This window comes from Triticum urartu, chromosome 3A, assembly GCF_056163025.1.
Source record: "Triticum urartu cultivar PI428250 chromosome 3A, HENAU_Tu73, whole genome shotgun sequence".
Lineage (NCBI taxonomy): Eukaryota > Viridiplantae > Streptophyta > Magnoliopsida > Poales > Poaceae > Triticum > Triticum urartu.
This window is the reverse complement of record NC_141875.1, coordinates 518,173,842-518,195,874: the sequence shown is the minus strand read 5'-3', so window position 1 is coordinate 518,195,874 and position 22,033 is coordinate 518,173,842. Positions and strand designations below refer to the sequence as shown.

The 22,033-nt window shown below is 44.8% G+C and overlaps 1 protein-coding gene across 3 annotated transcripts; it reads left to right on the top strand.

Annotated features, from left to right (window-relative positions):
• The first annotated feature begins 11,646 nt into the window (after positions 1-11,646).
• On the top strand, positions 11,647-21,051 carry LOC125544829 (pentatricopeptide repeat-containing protein At3g58590). Of its 3 annotated transcripts, XM_087547540.1 has the most exons (5): positions 11,647-13,910; positions 14,786-15,177; positions 15,279-15,700; positions 20,564-20,724; positions 20,796-21,051. In XM_087547540.1, exon 1 carries the CDS (start codon positions 11,901-11,903, stop codon positions 13,884-13,886), a length of 1,986 nt encoding a protein of 661 aa, XP_087403666.1. In that variant the 5' UTR covers positions 11,647-11,900; the 3' UTR covers positions 13,887-13,910; positions 14,786-15,177; positions 15,279-15,700; positions 20,564-20,724; positions 20,796-21,051. The 3 variants fall into 3 exon arrangements, with proteins under 3 accessions (XP_087403666.1, XP_087403665.1, XP_087403667.1); XM_087547539.1 differs by having other exon boundaries at positions 14,786-15,700; XM_087547541.1 differs by lacking the exons at positions 20,564-20,724; positions 20,796-21,051 and adding an exon at positions 16,148-16,820 and having other exon boundaries at positions 14,786-15,700.
• The last annotated feature ends 982 nt before the right edge of the window (positions 21,052-22,033 follow it).

Below are 22,033 nucleotides of genomic sequence, written 5' to 3'. Positions count from 1 at the left end.
ATGTCATCATGTCCACAGAAATATATTGGACCATGCACGTTTGGTGTGCATCCTTTCCGATCTGCTGTCTAATTAACTAACCTCTGCATTGCCAACTGAACTTGCTTTCTAGCAACCGCGGAAAGGGAGTGTCTGGTACTTTAGTTGCTATATAGCAGCATGGGCTTAAGTAACGACTCATGCCCGCCGTTTGGCATGATAGGCTAGTGCTACGATATCTAATACACAAAGTCATCCACTACGGACCAACCTCTGTTCTCTAATTCTATGCGATGTATTTGCTGTAAGGCAGCCTTATGGCCTGTAGTGCATCCAGCGCCTGCTCTGCATGCGCCAAAAACACCAACTTACGAGTGTAAACTCTAAAGCACACTCTGCTCCAAGAGTTGAGCTATCACATGCATAGAAATACCAACCGAGATGAGATTGATCAAGGCGTGTCTGCTGGGGCGGCAGCTATGATCTGACTCCAAGATCTGGCCATGCCTAGCTCGGTAGCTCGCACCGGCCAAGGAGGAAACGGCACGATGGCTTGATCGACACAGCTTCGCAAAGCACGGTGAGTGAAGCAAGGGTGTTGAATCCCTCATGCCTCGAGGGGAAGCTGGAGATCGTGATATCTGATGGATGGAAAGGAGAAGACCGAGGTGGCTGGCTTGTGGCGGCGACGATACGTCGTGGAGATGGAGATATCTTGTGTAAGAAGGGGATGCACGAGACGGCTCAAATGTAGCTGGTGGGAGAAAGAGAAACGGATGCATCACATTCTCATCACGCTGGATATCTACCGGAATCTCATTTGAACAGGACATCGATCTAATATACCAGGTTATCGTCTTATCGAACTACAAAGTTCTTTTTCAAGAGTACGCCAATGGAGTACATCTACTTTAGTGATTTAAAAGATCTTATATTAGTTTATGGAGGGAGTACCATATATTTTTGTAGAAGGCAACAATAGAAATGTAGAAGAATCCTATGTACACTGCACACAGTGCAACAAGAACACCCCACCAAAATAACAAACGCTAATTCCAAACCGCCCCAGCCCCTCTCAAGCACTAAGTTCTTCAATAATATGATCAACAAGACCTGCTGTGTAGGCACAGGGGCTCGCCGCTACACAATGCTTGAGATATGGTCAACAATATCCTCCTCTTGGAGGCAGACATAGCAGGCAGCCATTTGAAGTTGCAGATCACGTCGAACATGCTGGTCAGAGGACCATAGTATATGTTGGAAGGCCAACCATGCAAAGATCATGCATTTGAGTGGTGCCCAACACTTCTATATGCAAGATGCTCCCAAGAACCTAATAGCTCCTTGGCACATCAGTCTGTAAACGGATTTTACCGAATGTTCACCATAGGGCGTCCATCTCCAAGTAAAAGCATCCGAAGCATCAGGGTTTACGGAGATGTCGCTCATTATAGTCCAAAGCCGAACCAACTGAATCTGCCCCTGTCCCGATAAATCTTCGATGGTGTCAGCAATCCACCTCTGGTTATTGACATACTGAGTGCTTGTTGATGATCCTTTTACTCGCCTTTTGGGCAATCAGGGGTGCAAGGTCGCGAACCGAAAAGCCGTTTATCTTTCTAATCACACCAAAAAGGCACTCTTTTCCCATCTCCTAAACTTATCTGGACGAGGCAGTCGAAAATGTCTCTAGCCATGCCATCAGACATGAGGTTAAGACCCTGCTATGGCCTGTCCGGCTCTTCCATCCTGAGCCACTCCCTGCCATCCAATTGCAAAGTAATCTAGACAAACACGATTTAGCGCTATGTGTTGCCAACTATTTGAGCCCGGGAGGGAGGATGAAGTGCTTCCCGTCACAAATTCTTATCCTACCTATGTTAATTTTCTTCGGTTAACGAAATCCGTAAGTGTCATCGACCCCGCAGGTACTTTTTTTTGAACATCAGTACAGACACAAGCGCTCATATACACGCGCATACACTCATCCATATGAACGCACACACGCACACCTCACCTCTATGAGCACCTCCGAAAGACTGAGCCGGCATATCATCTTGAAATTTACATTTTTATCCACTATGTCACCGCATCGCGACGTGCGTCGTCACAATCTCTATACACTACAGGTCCTCGACGAAAAGGTAAAAGCGGGATGGAAAAATACTCCGGCCAGTTGGTACCGGCGGCTCTTCATTCAGGCCATGGATCGCTTTGCTTTTCCAAGTCTTAATCAAATCGATCGGCCGGAGCTGGTGCCGTCCGTTTAATTCGTTTTCTCCGGGGCGGCCTATCGGCGAGCAGATTTGTCGGCCAGTTCGGCCGGTACGTACGGGCATATCATCCTGCATGCCTATGCTGCGATCTCCAGCAGCGGTTGGAGTTGGACGGCCCTTCAAGATGTCTAACACTAGTTGACTGCTAACCGGTCCATTTCAAATCCTCCAATGACGTACTCTATTATCATATGCATATGCTGTGCGTTTCTTTCATATCGACCAAGTTTGATTGGCCGGAAAGGGGCAAGGCTGCATATTCTAGTCCTGCTTTGCTGCTGTTGGTAGGATGTTGATGGGTGCAATTCGTATTCTTTCTGATTCGGATGTACTGTGATGACCTAGTTTAGCCGGAAGGGATTTGCATCGTTTGTGGAAAATCCATCTTTCGGTAGAAGTATATGAATATAAAGTTTTGGCGTCCGCGTGCGTATGCACTGAAATAATATGGGAGATACTGTTGGAAAGTTATGAAGATAATCTATGCATGGGGTTAACTCCCGTAAGGACAGTGTGTTAGAAAAAGAAAAGCTTAAACTTTTTCTACAAGGACGACACCCATGAACACATATTACCACATGTTAGAACTTCGAAGTGAGCGTAGACCACAGATAAATTCCTATGCACATTGTGTGCATAGGTGTGGCCGTGCGGGCGCCCCGCGAAAATGAAGTACCCGGAAAGAGAGAAATTCCCCATGAAATCATGAGTATATCCGCTTAGTATTCTCCCTTCGAAGTGAGCATGCATGCAGTTGTGCTTCTGATGTCCTCACTTGCTCTTATTTTTAAATTAATAAAGTCAAATGTCCAGAACGATATATACAAGGTATTGAGGTAATCCTTTTTGTCTTTGCTTGATCGTCAAAGATCAAGCTGGCACATGAAGATGGTAACAAACTACACTAAGCAAGTACCAACAAACAATCCCACATGCAACCCACCGCGAGCCGCAACATCAGCTCACCGGGCGACCCTGTGCACTAGTGATGAGCCCATTCAAGGCTTCTATCCAGGGGCAACATTAGGCCACCGACTGGCCTATGAGGGCCATCGACAAAGGGACAAAGTGGTGCTCGACACAGCAAGGACCATGAAGCTCAAACATAGGACCAACAACTTGATACCACATCGACAAGCGCATGAGAAGAAGGGCTGGGACATGAAGCAACATTAGAAACAAGAGGGAAGTGTGCCAACGTCATCGAACGTTTATCAGACCATGCTACGATGCCTAGCAAGACACGTTTAAGGGCCCTTGTTCTCACACTCTAGATCGAGGAGTGTTGACCTTGCCGACAAGTAAAGCCTGATCAGAGCCCACACCGACTACTACTAACAACACCAGAACCGATCATCCACCACACCAGTTTCACCACCGTATCAAGACCCAATCACCTCTGCCGGAGATCCAAATGTGTATAAGTTGGTAGGAAGCATGAAATGTCTATATGATGGAAAAGAGAAGCACCGCACCACCACTTCTGAAATCCAAGTACTATATTTCCACTTATCAAGCAAGCGCATGTGTAGACATAACCAAGCTCTCAACTCTTAACTACTTTTTGTCCACTCCCGAGATGTCATCCACGCTTGAATTTCTATTGCTTATCTCAGAAGCTTCGTGGGATCATAAAGTTAGTTTAAAATCTTGTGGTGGTAGGTCACACCAACTTTGTACCAATTTACTTATGTATTTAGCACGCAAAGTAAAATAATTTCACAATGATCCAGAGATCCTCTTATACCGCATCAATCTCTGAAAACCATCCAATCTCTTCAAATGAGGTTAACTGTATGAACCATAGAAGACTGCCATGGAATATGAGGATACTATGCAACATGTTGAAGACAAGCTTTCTTGAAGTCTAACCCATTGTTAGTCATAAGCTAAACAACATATTCATGCTCTATCTCTTCGAACACTTCTTTAAGGTTTCCATATGTCAAAATTGTGCATGTCTCCAATGGCATTACCAGGCTTGTGGGAGTACATAGGCCCATTTTGAGAAGACCATGAAGTTTATAGGGCTCATGTTAGAAGGTCCGGTTGATACCCTCAAATGGAAGAGATTATTGTAGCACTTTCAATATGGATGTGGAAGTAATGACTGTCAAACACCTAAGGAGCAAGTAGGTTGGCCTTCTATCCTCTCCAGTCATGCATGCCACTTACACAACCTCTATGAACTTACATTGTCTACTTTACTAGAACTTAAGTTGATAGGTGTTTATGTAACTTCTTCCCATATTTTATGGACAAAGTCTAGAGACAGTGTAAAATATGCATCTCACTATTCTACCAATGTGATTTATGTACAATCTTACCTCAGGATTATCTCACAATGTGGTTAAACAACACATGTACTTATGATTGAATTCCCAATGACCAACACGACTATCTATTGATTTTTTTTAAGGTAAACCCAACCCTAGATTTAAGTTATAGGCTCATCATACTCCCATAGATCATATAACTCTAAACCCGTGAGTTTTTTTCATTCCTGCATCCCTCCATCTTTTATCATAACATATTATAGTGTTACCATATTGTATGTGTGCATTCATACAAAAGTGACTAAGGATCTCTCCAATGGCCTAAGTGCGGTGCATCTAACTTGGTTGCTCACAAAGACCTAAACAACTTGAGGGCTCATCATTAGAGTAAATATACAAGCCAAGTCCTATAAGATACGTTCCCCATGTAGTATGATGATGCCATGAAGCTATTTAAAAAAATAAATTTACAATGCAATGAAGTAAATTCATCGGTGCAATAAACTTTATGTTTCTTACAGAGAAAAGTGGTGTTGCTCCTTCTCTCACTCATCATTATTTACTTTTACTTTTTATTTGGCGCCATCTGGCACATCTTTCTTTGTCACCTCGGCAATTCCGCTCTCATTTTTCTTAGTATAAGCAACATTTACAATGATGATCAATATACAATAATGGCATACTTCAACTAAATGTAATCATACTACAACTAAATAACATACTTCGTCCAATGCACATAGCTCATCTTTTGGAGGGGTCTATTTGACTTGCTTAGACACACTAGTGGTCGGTGGAGGTAAAACCACCGCAGAGAGGTCGTGATCTTCAATATTGAAATCAACATCTTTCACCTATCAAACACGGAACATGGAGGATCTTGTTTATGATGTAGTCAAGTTCCCAAATCTCTCCGACCATGCCTGACAAGGATATGACACTTGGGTACTGCTAGCCAGGCAAAGGGCTGCCAAAGTTATCTCCGAGCATGAGAATCAGCCAATCACGCCTAGGTGAAAAGGTGGATGCCACGTCTGCTTGGGAGTCAAGGCAGCACTAACCTACTAGGGCATAACAGGGTCCGACTCAACCTGGTGGCAGGAGCCCACCTTTAGTATGGCCTGAATCATGTAACCGTAGCTCGGCTAGGTATATAAGGCAAGTTACGACAACTCTCGGGGGGGGGGGGGGGGGGTCCAAGATTCTCTAGGGCCATCTAGTGCTAGGGTTTCCACCTGCCCCTTCCTCCTCCTCGGCTGTCACACCCAAGACAAAATCTCGAGTGATCTTCCTGATTGTCGGTGAGCACTCGAGCAATGCAACACAAGCAGACAGGACTAGGGTGTTACCTCAGCAGGGAGGGTCTGAACCTAGGTAGATCACGTGTTTTGTGTGCTACCATCTTGATCCACCACTTGCATCCCCTCTAAACAAATTAGTCGTCATTCGACGATACTGTGAGACTCAGAACATCGACAACACCGAAATACCTGGCCTTTTTGCACTCGCGTCTTGCTCTGACCTCGATCGTTGCCCCACTTTTTTGGTACACACCCTTTTGTCTTGAGCCTTGATGCATCCGTATCTATAACTTTCTAACTTTTCTTGCATATTTCTTATCATCTTATGCAATACTTTATAATTTTTTGACCAACCTACTAATAAATTTTCAAAGGGCAGAATTGCATTCTTTTGTGTTGGTGATTCCAGGACCTTCCCAAACTAAATAAATCTAGAAAACATCAGGCGAAGGCAACTTTATGAGGGATGAACTCCTGCAAAAGGGAAGGTCCAGGGGCCGCCTGTGGGTTCCCACGCACCTTCGGGGCCGGACACGCTAGGGGCACAGACCCCATTAGCAATCTTGTTTCCATCCCTTACGCGTTGTTTGGATACGTGATATGTAGAGAACTGGTTCTCCACAAATTAGGAAAATGACATAACAAACTAAAATCCTGTTTGGCAACTCTATCTAATCCGTGAATATAGAAAATCTGGTTTTCCATAATCCAAGATTTCGGGTATATGGAAAAATGAAGATTAGTTGTTTTTCTAAAAACGCAATATGCATATACTCGACACTAACTTTTTCTTTACGCCCGTCCTTTTCTCAACAAACTCGTTGATGCATGTGGGCGAAAAGCCTATCCAAACCAAACAAGGAACGTGACAAATTGATCCTAAGTTTTTTCTAGTCCAAACATCTTTTTTCATAAGCTGGTTACACATATAACAATTGATAAAACCGATTTTACTAAAAATTGGCTAAAAACCAGTTCTATATAATCCCGTCGCCAATGTGTCGCCCAAATTCTCCATGTCTAGCATATCCTCATCCGTATCGGGAGCATCGCCAATGTGTATACAATCAGGCTACCTAACATTAGCGAGGACAACAACATCAACATTGCACTGTTTGTACTACCAGGTCGGCTAAAAAGAACACAAAAGAGCGTCCACTAGCTAGTAGCCTGCATTGATCTGCCAACTGACAGCATCATTTAAGAAGATGCAGCATGAGTGCATGTTACTCCGCTATCTACAGAAGCATAAATGCAGTTATCTTGATGCATGCATGGCAGAATTAGGTGTGGCCAAAAAAAAATTTAAGATTGGAATTAGGGTGATAAGATGATAGAAACAAAAGGTGAGGTTTTGAATGGCCGATTGCACCGGCCATTGTCCGTTTGCCCCGAAAACATACATGGCCCAACAAGATAGCGAGGTTTTGTAGCCCAACAAAGTAACAACTTTCCCTCAAAAAAAAGTAACAACTAATGGCCTATTAAGCTAGCTAGCAAGAGACTGGTCAAGCCGTCCCCGAACTTACGCCTTCCCGTGCATTCCATAATTAATATTCACTGGATAGTAGGACGGCATTTTCATAATGGCTACGTGATATTGTCAAAGATACTGATGATAGTTTACTGTACACAATGTTGTATTGCTGCCCTTAAGGATAGATAGATAAGATACGCAGTGTGGAACTTTGATATAGATGTATGGTTGTACTCACTCCTTGGTGAAAAGATAATTAATTTAAGAGGCCGAGCCCGGTTCCAATAACCCTCCCTCTTCTTGTACCCCGAGCACAAACTAAGTATACTTCAGATGATTAGATTCTTGTGTGGGATCAATCCATCCGAGTTCAAGTTACAAACTAGACTCGGGTACACACATGTTTCCTGGGTTTATTTTAAGCTTACCGATGTTATGTTTGAGTGGTAAAATGTGTCCGTCAACTATGAGATGCTTATAGGGGTAGTGTGAATTTGTGCGCGTCTATGCATGTGTTGTGCTTTAAAAAAAGATGCTCCCCTTTTCTCTTGTGTTTTCCGACAAAAATAAATAATCAAAGGGGCTCCCCTAATTGCCCGGACTATCCAGAATCCCCCACTCTCGTGTCAAATGAAGGGCATAAATGGTGGACATCTGAATTGTTCGCTACGTAGGTATGGACACCCCATCCCCACCTGGACCTCACCCGAACCCCCACCCATCCCCATGCTAGGACCATCATGTCCAACAAATAGATACCAAGTGCAAAAATAAAATAAAGAAGGAAGAGAGGTTCCAAGAATTCATGAAGATACAATCAAAAAAGGTTGAACTTGAGAACTTGAGAACATTGTTGCAAAGAGGGCATCAATCGACACTAGCATCATGTATGCGAATGCGGCGAAGTGGGTTCGCATGATGCATAGCAACATCAATGTGCGCCATGGAAATCGTGGTGAACATCGATTCACTCAGTCTATTGAATATGTATTATGAACTTTTGTTGAATTGTTTGTCATGCATAATTTTTGATTTTTGTTGTTGTTGAATGCACGCTATATCTAACATTGAATTGTTGTTGAATGTTGAAAATGTGAAAATTTCAGTTTGACAAAAAATCAAACAAGTAAGGGACGCTCTTGGGTACCACTAAAAATCTGGACAAGTAGGGACGTTCACATTCAAGCAGAGGATGTAATTAGATACATACCCTTGAAGATGCCCTAAGATAGGCCTTTGGTCTTTCAATTTTATTTATCTTGTAGCCGGTCATAACTCTGTTGTTCAAAATGTGGAACACTATTCTCTCAAGAATATATTTTTAAAACTTCTTATACCCCGCAGTACCACCAACTAATATCCGTAGGGAGAAAGGTAAATGTGGCTGCACACACAAAACTCACCTAGATGCCCGGATAAAGTGCTTTTTGGGTGCACCTTGCTAGTTGACACAATAGTATTGAACATCTAATGCACCCTAATCTAGTGAAATTGAGAATTGAGATGGGTAGAGTGGTTTCTCTAGGACTTTGGGTTTCGGATCTTTCATCAAGTTTGATGTTCCACTTTAAAGCCATTGGCTAATCTTAAATATTCAATAAAAATGTTAGTTCGCTCAATGGTTCTGTTATAAAGCATCAAAACCTCGGTAAGATTATCTAAGAGATGCATTTTCACCATATTAAACAACCAAAATGCCAAAAAAAAAATCTTATTTCATATACAATATAGAATGCATGATTTAGTGAATACAGTTACTTTAGGGTATAGTGTGTTAGATACAGGATCAATGCTTACTCTCTCGTTTTCATCAAAGTATGTCCCTAGCTAGATACTCTTTCTCCCCACACTAATAGTACAATATGAATTAGGTTTTCTAGCAAAGTTTAAGTAATCAATATATTTTGAACCAAAATTTCAATTTATAACTATTTTGTACAAATATGTTTTAATAGGGAACAACTAATTGGAGGGCGCCCCTTGTGTGGGGCACTTTTGCTAGCGCGGGACTGGCCCAGCATGCCATGTGGCCCGTCCAAGCGCCACCATGTGGCATGTGCTGGCTGCTTCCACAACGCAACATTTTTTCTTCATTTCTTCATTTTTGTGTTTTTCTTGGTTTTTGGGTTTTCCTGTTTTTTGTTTCTTTGTTTTTCTTACCTGTCACGAGCTCGGAGCAGAGTTGTGGCTCCGCCGGAAAGCACAATTGCGCTTCTTGTGTGAAAGCACAAATGTGCTGCTCGTGTGAAAAAACACAAGTGTACTTCCCTGATAGTGAAGCACAGTTGTTGTTCTCGCGTGAAAGCAAAACTATATAACCACAACTATGCTTCCCCACAAAAAGTGAAGCCAGTTAGTGCAAGTTTTGAAGGACGTGTTAGTATAGTTTTAGAGCATGTATTTCGATCAAAAAAAGTTCTTCAAATCTATCAACATGGAGTCGAGTTTTGACACGCAAAACACAATAGTGGAAACGGTTCACGATTTGGACGCACCGTTCGAGAGATAAATCACTTTGAAAACCTAATCTACAAAAAAAGACAAATAAACCCACCCTCTCTCTGGTGGGATTTCATCCCACCAAAACCGTCTAATTGCGACAAGTGACACACATGTAGTGCGTCACTTGTCACAACGAAAGGAGGTGAGAGTGACCTTTGCAAAAGGTATCCCTCAATTAGTAATTTCAGTTTAAATAAGTACAACATCGTATAAATTTTAAAGAAATTGGGTCCATGGCCTGACCCAACAAATTAGAGCCCAATATGGGGGAAAGGACGCCTCCATGGGCCTCCAAAGTCCAAAGATACACCAGTCACTGGGATGGCGGTTCTGCGAGCTCTTATTTGATGCTTATGGCGCCTAAATAGTAGCCAGTGCTCGCTCGAAGCCTCTCCAGCCAGCAGATAAATGTTTTTTATTAGTTGGAAAGCTTCTTAAGTTAGAAAGAGAGCAATTAGTTAACGAGCCCTTTTTCGGAAGCCTCGCAACGATCAGCGTCACATGGCGCGCTTTCAGCCGACCGTCACGTGCGCGCTCTGGACGCTCCCTTCGATTTTTTATTTTTTTTCCGCACACGTTTTCGACTTTTTAAATTGCCTTTTCGGGTTTTTTTGACGATTCGGTTTTCCTTAGCTTTTGGGTCAAAAAAATTCAAAAAAAATTGCACGAAAAACATGTTTTTTTTCTTTCACAAGAGTCACGGTTTTGCTTCCGCGAGAGGCACGTTTGTGCTTTCGCGAGAGTCACGGCCTTTCGAAAACGAAAAAAATGCGTTTTCTATTTTTTCTTCCACGAAAGGTACGGTTTTGCTTTCGCGAGGGTCACAGCCGTGCCTTTCAGAAACAAAAAAAACGCGTTTTCTGTTTCTTTTCCTTCCGCAAGAGGCACGGTTTTGCTTCCGCGAGAGACACGGTTGTGCTTTCGCGAGAGTCACGGCCGTGCCTCTCGGAAACGAAAAAAAAACGTAATTTCTGTTTTTTTCCTTTCGTGAGAGGCACGGTTTTACTTCCGTGAGAGGCATGGTTGCGCTTTAAAAAAAACGCATTTTTTTTTATCTTTTTCTCTTCCGCGAGAGGCATGATTTTGCTTCCGCGAGAGGCACGGTTGTGATTTCATGAGAGTCATGGCCGTGCCTCTCGGAAACGGGAAAAAACGTGTTTTATGTTTCTTTTTTGCTTCTGCAAGAGGCACAGTTGTGCTTTCGCAAGAGGCACGGGCGTGCCTCTTTTGAAAAGAGAAAAAACCCATGCTCCTGGTTTGGTTTTTTCGTCTGGTTTTTTTGGTGAAAAAAAAGTTCGTCAAAAACCTATCAACATGGGATATAGTTTTGAAGATCTCGACGCGAGGAATCCAACGGTGAAAACGGTTTGAGATTTGGACGCACGGTTTAAGAGATAAAACATTTTGAATAAACGGATCTACGAAAAAAAAAGAAAACTCCCAGGTTGTGACAAGTGACGCACATGCAGCGCGCCACTTGTCGCAACATGGGGAGAAGGGAGTGATCTTTGTAACGAGTACTCCTCAACTAATGATTTCGAGTTAGAGAACATGAATTTGAAGAAAAAAGTTCAAAATTTTGGAAAATGTTTAGGATTTTCTTGAATTTGAAAATAATTCCATGTATTTAAAAATTTTCACGGATTGAAAAAAGTTTACGAAATAAAAAAAACTTCCTGAATTTAAAAATGTTCATGAGATTTCCTTAAAAAGCACGTTTTTAAATGAAAAAAAAGGGAAAAGTAAAATAAGGAACAGGAAAAAAAGAAACAGAAAAGGAATAAAAAGAACAAAACCGGCCCATAGCTCTGCGTATGAATAGAGCTATGTTTGGCCGCTTCAGCGTCAAATAGCATTTTCCGGCGGTCCTCTTCTCCAGCGCTCTTCCCTTGCCCTCGGCGGCCGGAGCCGGAGAGGCCAACTTCCACCAACTTGTTCCACTCCGGCCAGCCACAGTTGAACCCCCTCCACGCCAACACAGCTCGCATTCACCATCGCAGCCGCCCGTTCTCCCGACTCCCGCCCGACTCGACGGCCTCGGTCGATCGGTCCTCTGCTCGCCTCACGCCATGCCCACCTCCCGCACGACGGAATGCCGAACCCGGACCCGCCGCTGCCCCCTTCCCTCTTCAACTCCCTCATCGCCTCCCGCGCCCGCGCCGGCCGCGCGGCCGACGCCTTCTCGCTGCTCGCGCGCATGCTCGCCGCGGGCGTCGCCCCGACCGCGTTCACCTTCGCGCCGATCCTCTCCTCGCCCTCCGTGTGCCCCCGCCGCGCCGCGCAGCTGCACCCGCACATCCTCAAGCGCGGCCTGCTCCATAGCGACCCGTACTCCGGGACGGCGCTGTTGGGCTTCTTCGCGCGGCACGGACGGTTCGGCGAGGCGCTCGACCTGTTCGGCGAAATGCCCGCACGGAGCGTCGTCACCTGGAACTGTCTCGTCTCTTCGTTCGCGCAGCATGGGCATGTCCAGGACGCCGTGTTTTGGTTCAGGGAACTCGTGAGGAGCAGCGATGGCTTGTCTGAAGGCTCTCTCGTTGCGGTCTTTCCTGCACTTGTGTCACCGGACCCAGTTCATGGGCTTGCCATCAAAACCGCAATGGATTCCTTCTCGGCAGTTGCTAACTCGTTGCTGAATTGTTACTGTACTCGTGGCACAGTTTGCGCGGCAGAGAAGCTATTTAATGGTTTGATGTTCAGAGATGTGGTTTCGTGGAATACAATGATCACTGCTTTCGCTAGGAGTAACTTCCCAGGGAGAGCTTTTGAGCTTTTCTCAGCGATGCATCGTCAGGGTGTTTCTCCAGATGAAACTACATTTTCCAGTGTTCTTTACGCTGGCACCAGTATAAATGCACAGGAGCATGGGAAGTCTGTTCACGCCAAATCTATCAAGCATAACCTCAACACGACAGTATTTGTGAGTACTTCACTGGTTGATTTCTACAACAAATGTGTTGGTAGGAGGGACGCTCTTAAAGTACTCAAAGAGGTTCCTCATAAGAGCACTGCATGTTGGAATGCTCTGCTTTCTATCAAGTCAGATGGTGATTTTCCAACTCTGTTTATGATTCTGAGAGATATGTTGCAATCAGGGATTAGCCCAAATGAATTTACCTTTTCTTCCTTGCTCAAGGATCCATCACTGTTGGATGTGCATCAGATTCACTCATTGGTCATAAAACTGGGTTATGACGGTAATGACTATGTTTCAAGTGCTATTATATCTTCCTATGTCTCACATGGCTTTGTTTCTGATGCCCTCGCTTATGGAGTTACATTGGATCCTGACTCCTGTAATGTCTCCATGAATGTTTTAGCTGGGGCATATAATAGAGCTCACATGTACCAAGAGACCAAGGAGCTACTCTTACATCCGAAAACGAGTGATACTATTTCATGGAGCATACTTATTACTGCTTGTGCAAGGAATGGTGATTATGCTGAAGCTTTTGGACATTTCAGACAGATGAGAATTTTGGGGCATCATTTTGATAACTATGTAGCTGTCAGCTTGCTGAGTATTTGTACAAAAGTTAACAGCCTTGTTCTTGGTAGGCTGGTGCATGGGGTAATCACCAAGACCAGTTATGGGTGCTCAGACACTCGTACTAATAATATGTTGCTAGATATGTATGCTAAATGTGGTAGAATTGAAGACTGTCTGAAAGCCTTTGAGGAAATGGAAGATAGGAACGTAATCTCATGGACAGCTGTGATTTCAGGCCTTGCACTTAACGGTTTTTCTCGTAAGGCCCTGGCATGGTTTAAAGCTATGGAAGAGGCTGCTGTGAAACCTGACAAGGTAGCAATTCTGGCAGTCCTTTCAGCTTGTAGACATGGAGGACTTGTGCAGGAGGGAATGGAGATATTCAAACGTATGGAAGCTGATTACTCAACTGAAGCTGGGATGGAGCATTACATTTGTGTGGTGGACATGCTATGCAAGTGTGGTCATTTAAAGCAAGCTGACTCTGTGATTAGAGGCATGCCTTTCCGCCCGAGTACTATTATTTGGCGCACATTCATCCAAGGATGCAATACATATGGCATGCTAGATACTCAAGTGTTTAGCTAGTGATGGTCTTGGTAAACAATGGAGGTGGGTGTTTTCTCACATGAATTCAGAAAATGGTTGTTGCCAAATTAATATTTAGACCATACTAGATATCAAATGAATTTTGGTTGCACATAGTGTTGATATTGTTACAGTAATGTAAGCTACTCCCTCCGTAAACTAATATAAGAGCGTTTAGAATACTAAAGTAGTGATCTAAACGCTCTTATATTAGTTTACAGAGGGAGTATCATTTAATTCATATGTTTGAACAACCTAGTAATGGAGGATATGTGATTGCTGGGCACCTTTATCAACCACTTCACCTCTTTTGTTCGCTCCATTATATCTATGATGAAGGGTGTTGATTGGAAACGTCCTCATTTGATGAATCTTTTCTGGTTGGTGGTTCATTGTGGGTCGGCATTTCTTTGCTCCCTTCCATAGTTCCTTTGGTTTGGCTTTGTGTTCTGTCATCATCTAGTGGCTAACTACAGAAGGAAAATGCCTTGCTCTTTCTGCATGGTGTTGCAAATTAGCAAGAGGTGTTCCGCGTCCATGTTGTTACCTTCATGGTAAGGATGGCTTCTATTCCAGTTGACCTGAATATGTGGCCCTTAAAGATCCAACCTCCATATGGTCAATGAAATGTTCACTTTGGCAGTTAGAATTTGAAACTGGTCGTCATTCTTTGTGAAAGTTGCAAAGGTGGTGTGAAGGTCCACAAAGAAAAATGGAAATGTGTACCTAGTTAGAAATATCTGAAGAAATATTGTACAGTGACTGAATTCAATTATTCAGGTAAGAAATGGAATATGAGAAATGAAGATGATCTCATGGCATAAAGTTTATTGAGCATTAGGAATCTACTGGGTTTGGTGGTTGACTTTCTGTACCTAATGAAATGTTTCAATTCACAGGCAAAAGGAGAGTAAAAGGAGAAAGGCTGTTCTTGAAATACCAAGGTGTGGTAGCCACTTGCAGCCTATGAAAATGTGAAAAATGACAGGAACGTGTTCAGTAAGATCCCCTCCTATTTACTATGCTTGACTTGTGAATCTAATTGATGGTGATCTGCATGATCATACCAGACCAATGCATTTATAATGATTAGTATAGTGAGGCTGCTGTCACCAGGTGTGTTTCCTGCTCAATGAGTATCTGAAACGTGGATTCCTTTTTCATAAACAAGTTCTTGTGAGGCGCCTCTTAGCATCATGGATTAGTCAGCCAAGGTCGTTAGGCTGTGGCAAATCGGTTGCAAAGATGATAAAGTACGAGTCAGCACAGAGGCATTAACTAATTATCAGAGGTACACAGGCTTTTGACGAAGCATGCACATTAGTAGCAAAATATGGGTTATATAATACCGAAGCATGGGCTTATATTGGCTATTGCTTTTCATTCCACTAGGCATTATCTACGTAGCTCCAACGGTTCGCGTTTACTAATTGAATGATGACCAGGCAATGTTGTCCTGGTACTATAAAGGTGATCTGGTCAAAGAATTCAAAGCATTATCTAATCCAATGGCTGGTGGGCTGAGATATCATGACCTCCGTATCAAGCTGGGATTGCAAAGATTGACAGTTGAAGGAAGATCTAGCTTTACTAGATAGTACATGTCTAACGATTTTAAATTCTGATTAATTTTGGTTGCTGCCATATCTTATGCGTGTTGCAAGGTACTTAGTGTATCTCTGAATTGTAGGCAGATAAACTGGCATTGTCCTTGGTACGACACCTTGATGCAGATTGCAACTGTGACTACTGACTGATGTCTACCTGCATATCGTCACAATTTGTTCTCTGTGACTGGAAAATGCACACCTAAGGTAGGAGCTCTCCCTCCACGGAGCTTACTGGATTCTCGGTGTGAACATTGGTTTGATTCAAAAGAATTTCGTAGGAATTCTGGAGGACTCAATTCTGTAGAAATTTTCCTAAAGAGCTTGTTACCTTCTTAGGATTAGAAACCATAGGAACTTTTCCTATGGTCTACTTTGTATACAATTTCAAAGAAAAAATCCCATTAAGCCCACCACATTGATATTTTCTTTGTCTCTATGATAACTATGCCATGCACCTAATACTACAGAAAAATTCTTGCATTTTTACTGTGGTGCTACCAACAGCTTCTATCACTAACTTGTGTGTTTTAGTTTCCCTAGGATTCAGTATTTTATGCCATCTTGTCTATATTCTTCTTTCATCTGATGGTCTAGATACTAGAATTATGAAGTCAGTGACATCACAATGTAACGTCAAAAGATGTGGTGCAGAGAAGCTCGTTTGCCGGACGATGGGAATCACCAAAAATGAAGAGGACGTGACTGAAGCCATTCTTGACGAGTTCACGGCCAAGTTCAAGGAGCAGCTAGCCCCTGAAGTGATTCTGGCAATGAGAGAGTTCTTCCACCTCGACGACTCGGCCGTCAACGACATCGAAGATGCTCTAATTGATCATGGCGGTGCCGGGGCTCTGGAGTTGGCCCAAGATGGTGTTGCGGCTCAGGACAACCAAGGATCGCAGCCGTCAGCGGCCTGAACGCCATGCTAGTTCGTAAGGGCTGTTTTAGTTTCAGATGTTAAGCAAACTACCTTGTATGTGGTTGGATGGCGCTTGTGCCGTCCGTGTAGTGCGTGTGGGTTATGTCTTCAGTACGTGCTTATGCTTTTGGGTAGTTTCCCTCCAGTGCTTTCTTGCCTCTGGGAAGTGTCTTCATGGCCATGCTGTTTTGCTCTCTTTCGGCTTCTGTACTAAACAACGTGATGTTCGTTGTGCTTCATGACAATGCAACTCGTCAACACCCTCAGCTGGAATGTGCGGGGTTTAAATTGCCCGGATAGGAGGGCTACTGTGAGTGCAACAATTGCGACCTCATCGTGCCAAATTGTGTGTTTACAAGAGACAAAGCTTGATAATATAGATATGTTTGTCGCCTCCTCCCTGGGTGGTAACAGACTTAAAAAATTTGCGCAGCGCCCGGCGACGGGAACCAGGGGAGGGATTCTTCTGTTGTGGGATGACAGCATTCTCGAGATCACTAACATCACAATTTCGGCCTTCTGCCTCTCTGGCAAGGTCTGAATCCGCGCAACCGGTGTGTACTTCAAGTTAGCAACCGTCTACGGTCCCACTGACTCCGCGAGCAAAGATTCCTTCTTCGCTGAGCTTGCCTCCCACAAGCCTTTGTCGGGCCTTGCCTGGCTCGCCGTTGGGGACTTCAACCAAATCTACCGGGCGTGTGACAAAAACAAAAGAAATGTAAATCGGAGTAGAATCAACCGATTCCGCACAACCCTGCAATCGTGTGAACTCAAGGAAATTCACCTTCAGAACAGGCGCTTCACTTGGAGTAATGAGCGGGACAACCCAACTCTGTGCAAGCTAGACTCCTTTTTCTGTAACGCCGAGTGGGACACGACCTTCAACACACATGTGTTGCATGCCCTATCGTCTTCCCTCCGCGACCACTGCCCTCTTCTGCTTGCCGATGCCAAGGGGCCTAGGAGACCACGGTCCTTCAAATTCGAGAACTTTTGGGTATCTCTGCCCGGTTTCAACGAAGTGGTCCAAAAGGCGTGGGGCGAGCGCGTGAGCCACACAGAGCCGTTCCTCATTTTGCACAGTAAACTAAAAAAACAGCGCTCCGTCTGTCTGAGTGGAGCAAGAAGCTATTCTCCAATGCCAGCATACAACTTCATGCAGCACTTCTCGTCATCCTCCGGTTAGATACCGCACAAGAGCAAAGATCTCTATCCCCGAAGGAGCGTGACCTTCGCTCTAGGCTCAAGCGCAGGGTGATTAGCTTGGCTGTGCTTGAACGGGCCAGAAAAAGTCAATGTGCTAGGATTACCAACTTGAGGGACGGGGATGCCAACACCAAGTTCTTCCATCGGCGTATTAATGCCCGCAGACGAAAAAATCACATTCACCGGATTAAACACGATAATGGCTGGGTGACTGAGCATGAAGAAAAAGAGAAGATCATACATGACCACTTCTCTAAGGTTATGGGGAGGAGAGGTACGAGCAACAAAGATTTCAATTGGGAGGAGCTTGGCACCGAGCCTCATGATTTGCAAGACCTTGATGATAGCATCACAGAAGACGAGGTCTGGATTGCCATTAAAGAGATGCCTAGTGATAAGGCGCCTGGACCGGATGGCTTCACGGGGATGTTTTTCAAGAAATGTTGGGGAATCATCAAGCATACAGTCATGAGGGTTGTGCAGCGTTTCGACTCATTGCACACCTCCAATTTGCAGTGGGTCAACTCCGCCAATGTTATCCTCCTACCGAAAAAGGATGGTGCAGAAGGCATTCCTGACTACAGACCCATTAGCCTTATTCATGCCATCGCCAAAATCATTGCCAAAGTTCTCTCACTCAGGCTTGCTCCCCACATGGATGAACTTGTCTCCAACGCTCAAAGCGCCTTCATCAAGGGAAGAAGCATCCATGACAATTTCATGTACGTTCGGAATTTCGCCCGGCGCCTACACAAGAGGAGAACCTCTGCCCTCCTTCTCAAGCTTGACATAAAGAAGGCCTTTGATTCGGTCAAGTGGGGATACTTTCTTGAGCTCCTGCAACGGCTAGGGTTCCCGCCTAAATTTCGGGCATGGATTGCGGCACTTCTTTCCTCAGCTTCATCGAGAATCATGCTAAACGGGGTGCCCGACCCTCCGATCAGGCACGGGAGTGGGTTCAGGCAGGGGGACCCCCTTTCCCCCCTCCTATTTGTCCTTGCGATTGACCCTTTGCATAAGATATTGGACCTCGCCACGCGGAAAGGGCTCCTCCATAAGCTTCGTGGCCGGGGAGCTGTGATGAGAACCTCCCTGTATGCGGATGATGCTGTGGTGTTTGTGGCACCCATCAAGAGGGACATTGACAACCTAGCTGCGATCTTACGAGGCTTTGGTGATGTGACGGGCCTCTGCACCAACTTCCAAAAAAGCTCGGTCGTGCCAATTCGTTGCAACCATCTCGACCTTGAGCGCATTCTTCGGAATATGCCGGTGATCCGTGCTTCCTTCCCGGTGAAATACCTAGGTTTACCTCTCTCGGTTTGGCAGCTAAAGATGGTGGATTTCCAATACCTGGTGGACAAGGCAGCCAGAAAATTAACCACTTGGGATGGCCAAAACATCACTGCTATCGGACGCACGACCCTCGTCAAGTCCGTCATCTCCTCCCAAGCAGTTTTCTCTATCACGCCTCTCATTGTACCGCAGGGCATTCTGGATACACTCAACAAGATTGAGAGGGCCTTCCTTTGGTCGGGTGCGTAGAAGACCACGGGAGCCAAATGCAAGGTCAACTGGAAAATGGTGTGCAGACCAAAAGATTATGGTGGCCTTGGGGTGCTCGATACCGACAAGTTTGCACGGGCGTTGCGGCTTCGTTGGCTATGGTACGAATGGAAGGAGCCCCGCAGATTATGTGTTGGCTCTGACAACCCCTGCACTGAAGAGGACCTCCAGTTCTTCTATGCATCTACGACTATCACTGTCGGCGACGGCGCCAAAACACCTTTTTGGGACTCCCCTTGGCTCCTGGCGCGCAAGCCCAAGGACATTGCACCTCTAATCTATGAGGCATCGAAGAGAAAGAATTGGAAGGTGCGTGAGGCTCTGAAGGGGAACGCTTGGATCCTCAAGATCAAGCATGACACTGCCATCTCCGTCAACCACATTTCGGAATTCTTTAACCTTTGGATGCTTGTGCAAGACTTCCACCTCGATGAGCAAGCCGCAGACAACATCATCTGGAAGCATGCGAACAATGGGATCTACACGGCGAGCACCGCCAACAAAGCGCAATTTTTAGGCCTAACTCTGTCCCCCATGGACCGCATGGTGTGGAAGGCTTCGGCACCTCCAAAGGTTCAATTCTTTACTTGGTTGGCTTTGCAAGATAGGATTTGGACTGCCGATCGTCTGGAGAAGCGAGGTTGGCCAAACTGTGGCCCTTGCCCGCTTTGCAAAAGAGAACAAGAAACGGGGATACACCTCTTTGTCAAGTGTCGTTACATGCTTAGGCTCTGGAGATCAATCATCCACAGGCTTGGGCTCACGCACATGGACACCTCCGATTGGCAGTTAGAAGCAACCGTCACTGAGTGGTGGCAAAAAAGAACCGACGACCGCAACCCTCACCGCCACGCAATGGCTTCCCTCACCATGCTTGTTTCTTCGACCATTTGAAATGAGAGGAATGCCCGAGTATTCCACCAAAAAAGCGCACCACCACCGGTCCTCCTAACCAACATTTTAGAAGATGCTAAACTTTGGGTTACTGCTGGCGCAAGAAAGCTAGGGAACATCATATTGTACGAGTAATTGTCATGCCGCTTATTTGTGAGTGCGTTGTAAAATTCTAAACTCTACTCTTCCTTATTTAATTGAAGAGGCAAATCTTTTGCCTCCGTTTCAAAAAAAAAAGATGTGGTGCCGTGGGGACTATTTGGTTCATAGGATTCTGAAACCGCAGAAATAGGGAAAATTGATGGTTGAGATCCATCCAATGGTAGAATGCTCTAGGTCTGTACCATTGCTATTGTTTTTTTTTCAACAATCTTTTTTTGTTAACCATCTCTTTGATCAATGTTGAATATATCATTGGTGTGAACTTTCCACCATGTGTTCTGGATAACTTAATTGAAGTTTATAAATTCATGACATGGCAGTGGTGACATGTTAGGCATAAGTCAGTGCCTAAAGAAAGTTCCACTTCACTACTGAGCATGCCATTGGCAACACGGCATCACTCAGTTGTCTAGAGCTGAAGGTGCTCTCCCAGCCCAGCCCACCCTGGTTCAAGGGATGCTTAACCTCCCTGGTGCTCGTGGTAACCTTTTGTACTCCCTCCGTTCATTTTTATAAGTCGTTTCGGACAACTGAAATTGAGCTGTTTTGTAGTTGTCTCAAATTTCTACAACACCTTATAAAAGTGAACAGGGTAAATCAAAATGCTGCGGGTGCTGCTTAGGAGGTTCTGTATGTACATATTCTGCCTTTGTTCAATTTGGACGTCAACTCTCCCTTGACCATTGATTTCAGACGTTATCAAGAAAAGTATTTAATATATGATGGTATGTCATGACTTTTGTTGCCAAATTCGGTACAGTAGCATATTATCCATTTGGAAAACTTGAAGAGTTTCTTTTTTGCATTATTGTCCTCCTTTGACTGGCTTTGGCACATTGGGCTAGTAGAATCATCTCAAGTAGCCACAAATGTATGAAGACACGATTGAAAATATATGCTACCCACGTTTAAGCATATCTGCGGTCAAAAGCTTATAAAGATTATGTTCATGCATGCATGTATTCCAAAACGCTGGGCACCATACATTGTCAAATATCATGGAAATTCTCAGGAGCACGCATTATTCCAGTTTCCAGAAGCAGACAGTCGACACGTCAGCTAGCTACTTTCAGTAGTTCAAATCGTGGCTTATATCCTTTCATTCTTGGATACATCGTCCACATACACGATGAGAGCTGAGAGCGGCGGTTGCATCCCTCCCTGCTTATTGCGCACTGATGCATGTGGAGTGGATTATTGTGGGCAATTAAGTAAGCAAGAGGCCAGCGTCGACCGGAACATAGGAGATGAACATTGGCTGATGGCGTGCGTAGGCAAGCACGGACACGGAGCATATGCTAATGCAGAAAGGGGGAAAAGATGGAGGATCAATTATGATGGACGCACATCTTCTTAGCCGGTGGCAATGGTGGCCACTCGGACAGGATCACACCAGGTTCATCCAACACTACTCCAACACCACCCCTACGTGGCCCTCTTTGTCCTAGGCAGAGGCAGGCACACAATGCGCGCGGTGGTTCCACCCCCACCAATTATCCGCAACAACGGCCGGACCCGGGCCCACGTTGTAACTGCCGGTATGATCCATCTCGTCGAGCTCCTCGTCCTATAAATAGAGAGCGGCGCCTGGCCAATGAAGGACATCTCTGCACCAGCAGTTCAGCACACACCTTGTACTACTACTGCCTAGCTAGATACGCACCGAGCACCTACGTACGTGTACGCATCTCGTCTCGCAGTTTAACGTTAGCTAACTCCATCCATCATCCATGGCGGCCCGCGTCGGCGCTGTCGTGCTCTGCATGCTCTTGATCGTCAGCGCGGGGCTC